Source organism: Apis dorsata, unplaced genomic scaffold (genome assembly GCF_000469605.1).
Source record: "Apis dorsata unplaced genomic scaffold, Apis dorsata 1.3 scaffold_5, whole genome shotgun sequence".
Lineage (NCBI taxonomy): Eukaryota > Metazoa > Arthropoda > Insecta > Hymenoptera > Apidae > Apis > Apis dorsata.
The window spans coordinates 462748-471762 of NW_006263308.1; the positions used below are offsets into that span (position 1 = coordinate 462748).

Here is a 9015-nt window from a genome sequence, read left to right on the forward strand (position 1 = left end):
ATTTATTTATTCTTTTTATCAGTTTCATTCATTATTGGTGAATTAAAAGAAATAAAAATGTTGACCACTATTAATATTTTATTAATCAGAAAGATTTATTTTTTGTACCAATAAAATTGTTAGATAAATTAAAATGAATGAATCTGTGAATCATTGTTAGTGGATGATTATGTTGCGTGGAAAGAGTAAAAAAGTGGAGAATGAAGAGACAGAAGGTGAGCTGAAACAGAGGAGACCGAAGTGTGCTCGGTGTAGAAATCATGGCTTGATTTCTTGGTTGAGGGGACACAAAAGAGAATGTCGTTATAGGGAGTGTCTTTGTCCGAAATGTTCTTTGATTGCAGAAAGACAGAGGGTGATGGCTGCACAGGTAATATTTTTCTTCGATTTCAACTTACAATAAAAATTTAAATATTTCATTTTGTCAATTAATTATATTTTGTTGATTTTTTTTGAAAACTTTTCAAAATGTTTAATGTTGATTCAAAATGAAGACATATTTGACGCACACATTTATTGAAACGATAAAATTGTGATCATCCTATTTCCAGTGGGTATTTAATATAATTTTTTTATATATATTAAAAATAATTAATGAATTTTTACTTCATTGCAAGTAGATAAAAATATAGAAAAAAAAGATCAACATTGTTACCTTTAACATTTAATAAAATTAATCATCCTTTAATAATTTTTCATATAGCCAAAGTGCTATTAAAAATATCCTGACTTTTGCAAGAAAAAAAAAGAAAGAAAACAGAAGGAAGTTAATGACAAAGAGATATTCAGTTTCTATTGTACTTGTACCACTCGATCTCCTTTTTCTCTAATAAGAGAAAGAAAGTCGATCAAAATGGGAAAGAAGAGGAATTAAATCCATTAACGCTTGGTGTTGCGTTTCATTTCTGTTTGCATAGGCATTATGACACTCGATACTTCATCCATCCTCTAGCTCGATGGTAACATTACTATCAGATTCTCAAACAAACCTGCGTGAAATGCAGAAAATATTGGCTTCTGAATCAAGTTTAAATTCCATCAATCAACCGTTAATTTGTTTGATTTCTTTTACATTAATGATCATTACTTCTATAATTATATATACTTGAAAAATATTCGATTTCAAAGGCTATTAAAAATTAAAGATGATGTCAAGTATTTAAATAATTTTAAAATTAACTTGGGATCTTTGGAAGTGATATTCTTGGTTATTTCATCTTCTTTAAATATTCAAATAATACAGATTATTAGAATATTTTAATTTTCATCATTGAATTTATAATATTAAATAATTCTTTTGGAAAAGTGAAATCTTAAAAATATATTAAAATTCTTCTGAAATATTTGAAATACAAATTTTTGAAAATTATTATTTTCTTTGTTAAACATTCAATTTTAAACATTATTGAAATTTATTATAATTATTCAAAATCAATTTAAAACAATTTATGATTTTATCGCAAAATAAAATATATTTTTCAAAATAGGATACGATTTGTGATATCCTCTTGGATTCTTAGTTACTTCATCTTCGTTTTAGAAGAAGCATAAAATCTAAAAGAGGGACACTCTGTCAGACTTCCTCAATAACTCTGACAATGTGAAACAATATAGTGGGTGGTCTGGCCGGGAATAACACGTGCCAAATGGTCCCATATGTATCTCTATTGACATTGGCTGTTAAGAAAACACATATGCAGTATCAGCTAAGCGGTTGGTCCATTTATAAATTGGACGCAGAGTCATGATCTGATCTGACTTCATTTTTCATTGTGAATGCCAATTTCTATATTTTTGTGTTATATTTATCATAATTAATTGCATTAAATCAATCACGAAAAGGTGGCCCTTAAGAGACAACAGGCAGCAGAAGATGCTATTGCTCTAAAAATGGCTAAAGTCGCAACTGGTCAGAAGCTCAGTCGATTACCTCCGGGAAAAATATTTGGTATGGCAGTAACCGATCCAAAATCAATTGGGGATAGCAACAAACAAGAAAATCCTCCTTCAAAAGAGGATCTAGGAGATGAAGATTCGAAAAAGGACGACTCTTTAAATGATCAATGTCTCAATTCATCAGTATGTAATCATATAGTAACATAAAAATTTTATACAATATAAAATTGTATATCAGTATAAAAAATTAGAAACAAATTACTTAAAGAAAAATTTCAAGAATAAAATATCAATTGAAGTGCTATTGCCATTTATAAATTGAAATTACAGTTCGATTAATCGATGTAGTGTCAACGATATTGAGATACAACACCTAATTGATCAATACTCTTTCTACAGGTGATCAAGGAGAGCACACCAAAGAACAAAAACCTAGTATTCAATGTGAACAATAGAGAGGAAACAAAAGAGAGCAGTGTGTCTCAAACTTCAGTGGAAACATTAGCTCGTCTCTTTCCCAATACAAAGCTCTCAGTACTACAATTAGTGTTGCAAAGATGTGGTCAAGATTTATTGAAAGCTATCGAATATTTTGCTAGTGACAGTTTTGGAATCAATTCGACAACTTATACTTCAGCCTTTCAGCCTCCTCAAAGCATTAACGAGGCCAGGTCTAACGAACAAATTGCTGGTACTATGTTGGCTCCAATTTATTCCAGTCTTTCAAGAAATTTCTATGGAGATGGCTATTGTTTCTTAAATATCGTTCCTGAACAATTTCCTAACAGTATAGTAGATGCAACAGCTTGTACCGCATTGCCAATCAAAAATAGTGGACATGAACAAGAAGGAGTAGCTTTAAATGTTCAATACAATAATTATTTCAATTCAGGAACGCAACAACAGCTGAGAGATCATGTGTATACTCAAGTTACGGATCATCTTTCTCCAAGACCTAGTTTCCTTCATTTACCATCGGTATTACCAGGAATTCCCTGTGTGCAACCTAATTGCTCTCAATGTATTTATAAATTTCCCTGAATTGGAGAATATTTATTCCTTATAATAATATTTATTGAACGCTCTTATGGAAGAATACATGTATTTCAAAACATTATTAATCGTATATCGTGTCTGAATTTCTACCTAACGAATATTTGCATGGTACGGTATCGATATCAGGAGAATTTCCGTGATTGACAGTCCTTGATCTTCAAAGTTTACTGCGATCAGTTGGATTAAGCGAACCGTGTTCTTGACACGCATCGCTTGTTTTGTCACCCTTGTCTCTCTATGAATTGAACTTTGATCGTGAAGCGTGAAAAAACTTGCTAGAGTTGTATACGTACTTTTTTTAAATTGCAAGATTTTTGTATGTGATCGCGATTTATTTTGATTTAAATACTAATAGTTTTTAATTAAACCGTTTTCTTTATAAAATAATTATAAATAATCATGTTATTTAATGTTATTTAATGTAAGAAATCATAAGAGCATTTTTATGATATACAAAATTATTATTTTGTAATAAAAAAAAATTGTTTTTAACAAAAAATCTTGATAATATAATAATTTAATTTATTACCAATATCTTGTATACTATTTTTTTAATTATTTTATATTGTTACTTATTTTATATTTTATAAATAACTTTATTTTATAAAGTTATTTATTGGTAAACGAGGGTTTAAAGTGCTCTTAAACTTGGTCTATAATGACGTAAATAGCTAAGTTATTTATATGTTATTTACAACACAACAAAAAAGAGAAGAGTTTATAAAAGAGTTATTTTGTTAGTATTTCTTAGTTTTTCTCAAAAATTGGTAGAAAGTTTCTCACTGCAGCTATCGCGTAACTGCTAATCTAATAAGATGGCAGTAATGGAGTTAAGAAGGTTCAATTGACTGTTCAAACAGTACCAATATCGTAGATCAATTGTCGATGCCCGGAAGCGATTTACTTTGGCTTTGGTTTTTAGGGAGGTAAAACAGGTTAACCCCGTAGGGAATCTCTTCTATCCATCGTGCAACGAATTATAACAAACTTGACGCCATGTAGAGAATAATACGTTTTGATTTTTCTTTCATTTACTCTGAAATAGATAGAAGGAAAAGACAAACATTGAAATTCAACTGCCACATAAGGATCATTTTTTTATTTGATTCTTTAATAAACATATTACGGCATATACTATACCGTGAATATAACATTTTCTTTTCTTTTTTTTTTTCTTATGTTGTTTCATTTTTGGTACATATATACATTTGATTTTCTCACTCTAATAGACTCTAAATACAATGCTGCCGCCTTAATATTGCGACAATAATTTTATTTTTGTATATAATAATCTATCGATGAAGATGCTGTTTTATTATCATCACGACGATGGTTATTACAATAAAGATAATTATATTTGTAATGATCATTAATATTATATAATTATTTTTGAATCTACTGGCGAGAGAATCATCCTGTACGTTATGAATAGATCAAATATGTTTTTTTTTTATGCTCTATGTTTAAGAATAATACTTATTTGCTTAATAATAGGCACATCAGTTTATGCTAGAGCAATCAATATCATATTAAGGTTCCTCTATGTGAATGTTATATAAGAATATTAATTTTTCAATCTAGAATATTTTGTAAAAATATTGAATTGAAAGATTAATAATGTTATGCATATAAACTATTTTCGTTATATATTCCAGTTTCTCGAATATATCTTTAGTTTATTTTAGAAGAACAAGAATTAGTCATAATTGTTGCCAAATTCTCATAATTAGTGCTCTTAAACTTCTTTAAATGAGGGTTCATATTAATTTTCGTATTTTTTTGAATTACATATTAATTTGCTCGGTAGTATATACAATGTTTTATTTTATAATCTTTCAACGAAAATCGTGCACCCAAATCAATGATAACTTGCATTCTTCTTAATCAAGTTTAAAATCGAAGATGTGGTTTGTTTTTAATCATGTGTCTGTAATAATTAAGATAAAGTAATTGAATTATTACGCAATTATATAAATAATTCTATGAATAGACTTATCAAGATAACATACTTATCAAGATGTTCCCAGAATACCATTAATGCTGCCCGATCCAAATGTCTTTTTGTCCTACTTAGTTCAATCACTGTTACTGCCCAACGTGCTACATTTGCATCTAATCTCATTTCATCGTATTTCAGATGAAATGCACAAACTAAAATACATAGAATAAAAATTGTTAACGTTTACTTAATGTAAACATTATTTCATTTATATAAAAAAAATTACTTTTTGAAAAGATTTCAACAGGATTGCCATCAAAAGGCCAACCTTTAAATTGCCAAGCAGGACCCATTACAAATACCGCGACGACTCTTTCCCAATCTGCGTTTGTAAGTTTTTGTGGATTATCTACTACTCTATATGGTACAGTGAGTCCTCCTTCTTTTCTACGTTGCAAAAGGACCTCATTTTCTCGTTTACAGCCCTGTGTACGTTTTTCTTCATTACTAACATATTTCAGATCTTGCAATATATCTTTTGCATTATACATTGTGATAAGTGATGTATTTGCACTTGGAATGATAATAATAGGAGTTCTACTAGGCCGTTTATTTTGCGCTGCTTGTTGTGGAGTAAGTTTTGCAGCGGATGTTGGCAGCAAACCAGAATTAGGAGTCGCGGAAGGATTACTTGGTGGTTTTCTAACCGCTGGATTGGTACCTTCTGTTACAGACTTTAGAGTCATACCATGATATGTACCCATAGTATCGATTTTAAATCCTTCTGTTTCTTCTTTTTGTCTGATAAATCTTTCTTGATCATAACGATTGTAAACTGCTGGCTGTGGTAAAGGACGCATTGGTGTGGAACGTGGAGTAACCATTGGTGTAGGTGCAGTAGGACCTTTTTGTCTACCTTCTTCGCGGGCTTTGATACTCTGAAGAATTGCAAATATATTTTTTGCAAATATTTTTCCACTACTTTGTAAAATAGTCGCACGTGTTCTCCATTGCCTTTCCCTAGAAACTATATCTTTTGTATCATCAACATCCATCAATATAACACGTAAATCAGATCCCATTCCAATATCATCATTTTCTTTAATTGTGGTACGTTTTTTAGCTAAACGTTTAGCCTTGATAGCTGCAATTTTTTCTACAGACATGGCTTCAGAAAGAGATTTAATATTGTCTACTGTAACAGAAGCTTCTTTTGGAGCATCCAGTCTAGCAGCAAGTTGCTCCTTAACTTTTTGAACATGTGTGTCCTCAAAACGAGGTTTTTTAGAAGAACCACTTTCCAATCCATCTTCAGCTGTTCTTTTAACTTGAGTAGGGATTTCTAAAGGAGCAGATTTATCTATGGCGGCTGATGTAGCAGTTTCACCATTGAGATAAGCCAATAAATCTTTTCTATCTGGTCGTCGAACAACTGGTATATTTTCTGCAGCAGCTTGTCGCACATATACAGGATGTGTAAGTTGTACATGTTTCAGTAAAAAGAGAAGGCACTCAAGAGTATAATATTCCTTTGGTGTTCCTTCTTTACCAGATCTACAATAAATTACATAGCGTACTTTATCATTTGTTAAATATCTTTTATAAGTAAAAAATATTAATTTAAAAAAAAAGAATGTCACATTAAGAGTATGTTTTATTTTTACTCATGTAACCAAAAAGAAACAAAACACTCGCATAAATGAAGACACTGTAACAAACGAGACAAAAAATGATTTTCTTTTTAGTTTCTAGAATTCAAGAATTGTAGAAATAAGTGATAAGTTTTAAAAAAATGCTAATAATATTTTTTAAACTGTTTATTATTTTATTGATGATAAAAGGATTATATAGAAGATTGACTAATGGTGGAATCTGTTCGAGGTTACAGCTGTCGCAATTCAATTTTTAAAAAACTTAACCTCTACTTACCCATAAGTCAAATAGTTAGTTTTAACATTTTTCGGCCAGGAGAATTCACCGAAAATAATTTGATTTTCACGTTCAATTATTTCTTTTTTATTAACATTATATTGTCTGAGCAAGCTCAGCGGGTCCGCCATGATTATAAACTACTACCCCACCTTCGGGTGATATGATAAACCAAAAAATAAATTACCATACACACGGTGCATCATTCGTACACGTCAATTTTGGAATGTATATATCGATTGTGTATCACTACTAACATTAAACGTCATTTATAATATTTCGGTAACAACTTAGTAAAAATATAATTTCAGAATATTTCCAGTTCATTCTTAAAAAAACATATTTATATATCAGAAAATACTTTTGAGCCAAAAGTGAATCGTTTTTAAAGTGCACCCTTTGCGATTATATCTTTATTGACGCTTGGAATAACGATAAGGAATTAATTGTTGTGCCAAATAGTCTTCGAAATCTTTACCAATAAGGTATTTTAATTGAATCTGTTCGCTTTAGTTTTGATTATTATTTACTTATTGTGAACATCAATGCTAATTACTAAAGAACGATGAGCTACCCGGAAAAACAGGATAATATAACGAAAGATGAATGGGTTGCCAAGCTGGAAGAAAATTCTTACACACAACGTGTCTCTATGAACAATTTAATTATGAATTATTTAGTTACAGGTTAGTTTTTCTAAATAAAAATATTTTAACCTGTATATTTTAATTAAGTAATTTTGTTATAGAGGGATTCAAAGAAGCTGCAGAAAAATTTCAACAAGAATCTGGAGTGGAACCAACAGTGGATTTAAGTTCTTTGGATGATAGAATTCGAATTAGAGAAGCAATTCAAAATGGTCGTATTCAGGAAGCAACAGATTTAGTGAATCAGCTACATCCAGAATTATTGGATAATGACAGATATCTTTATTTCCATCTGCAACAATTGCATTTGATTGAATTGATTCGTACAGGAAAAATAGAGGAAGCTTTGCAATTTGCTCAAGACAGATTAAGTGAAGCTGGAGAATCAGATGATGTAATTTTATGTGAATTGGAACGAACCTTAGCACTATTGGCTTTTGATGAACCTCATAAAAGTCCATATAGTGATTTACTTCATCCAACTCATAGGCAAAAGGTATAAATTACAAATATTATAAATATTATATGTTTATAATATTTACATTTTATTTTTAATTCATTACAAAAATAATTTTATATATAATGTATTTTATATATAAATTTACATTAAATTTGTAAAATTTCATTTTATTTTTCTTTATTCTTTGTATTTTGCTTTTATATATGAATTATCTTTTTTTAAAAAATTAGATAGCAAGTGAATTAAATGCAGCTATATTGAAGATGGAGCATAAAGAATCAACTAGTCCACGATTAAATAACTTATTGAAGATGATACTTTGGGCACAAGATGAATTGGAAAAGAAAAAAGTGAAATATCCAAAAATGACAGATTTAGGTAGTGCCACTATTGAAAATCCAAAATAATTTTAAATCAGATAAAATATGAAACAACATAAATATATTTATTAGTATGCGCGCACGCGAGAATATGAATGCGGTTGAATCATATGGATAATTAACATATGAATAGGATTTAGAGAAGGAATAGACTTGAGTATTTTAATATACTCCTGTTCAAATTAGTAATAATTATTTTCTATAAGAATCATATATTTATAAATTTTGATGATATATATATTATAATAGATGCAAATTAAGAGAGAGGAATGCACTGATTACGACAATTACGCAAGTTTTTAACATTGCAAACTGAGGTTATTGTTATAATTCTCTCCATGCGTATTACACCATCGACATGATAAAAAAGTACAAGTTACCAGCTTGCAAAGAAGTTCATCGATATTTTTTAAATAATACGAATATGTCAAGAAACGGACCATTTTAATTAATATCTGTGCAATATATAATAGATGAGTCATCGTCGCGAAAGTAATTTTAACATTGATTATAACTTGATTATAAATATATTATATTATGTTATATTACAGTAGAATCGGTTAAGTATCGATAGTGTTTATTATAAAAAATAGAGAGATATAGTAATACATTACTAATAGTTTAGGAATAATATATGTAATAATTATTCAATGTGTATAAAAATTTATATTTGGTACTATCGATGTAGTAAAAAAAAAAAAAAAAAAA

At 29.3% G+C, this 9015-nt stretch overlaps 4 protein-coding genes across 6 annotated transcripts in view; 2 read left to right on the forward strand and 2 right to left on the reverse strand.

Annotated features, from left to right (window-relative positions):
• The window catches only part of LOC102678141 (nucleoporin Nup35), a 15428-nt gene that overhangs the window by 4664 nt on the left and 1749 nt on the right, over positions 1-9015 (reverse strand). The gene's annotated exons all lie outside the window — the stretch shown is intronic.
• Positions 79-3017, forward strand: LOC102678827 (doublesex and mab-3 related transcription factor 3, truncated-like). The gene is made up of 3 exons (XM_006607496.2): positions 79-370; positions 1843-2079; positions 2296-3017. The coding sequence occupies exons 1-3, from the start codon at positions 164-166 to the stop codon at positions 2935-2937; spliced, it is 1086 nt and encodes a 361-aa protein (XP_006607559.1). The 5' UTR covers positions 79-163; the 3' UTR covers positions 2938-3017.
• Positions 4594-6979, reverse strand: LOC102678699 (parafibromin). Its single transcript, XM_006607495.2, has 4 exons — positions 6821-6979; positions 5178-6445; positions 4962-5103; positions 4594-4879 (listed from the first exon to the last, which is right to left on the reverse strand). The coding sequence occupies exons 1-4, from the start codon at positions 6949-6951 to the stop codon at positions 4843-4845; spliced, it is 1578 nt and encodes a 525-aa protein (XP_006607558.1). The 5' UTR covers positions 6952-6979; the 3' UTR covers positions 4594-4842.
• On the forward strand, positions 7120-8782 carry LOC102678375 (glucose-induced degradation protein 8 homolog). 3 transcript variants are annotated; one of them, XM_006607493.2, is made up of 4 exons: positions 7120-7299; positions 7378-7506; positions 7569-7963; positions 8158-8730. In XM_006607493.2, the coding sequence occupies exons 2-4, from the start codon at positions 7386-7388 to the stop codon at positions 8332-8334; spliced, it is 693 nt and encodes a 230-aa protein (XP_006607556.1). In that variant the 5' UTR covers positions 7120-7299; positions 7378-7385; the 3' UTR covers positions 8335-8730. The 3 variants fall into 3 exon arrangements, with proteins under 3 accessions (XP_006607556.1, XP_006607557.1, XP_006607555.1); XM_006607494.2 differs by lacking the exon at positions 7120-7299 and having other exon boundaries at positions 7313-7506; positions 8158-8305; positions 8557-8782; XM_006607492.2 differs by lacking the exon at positions 7120-7299 and having other exon boundaries at positions 7313-7506.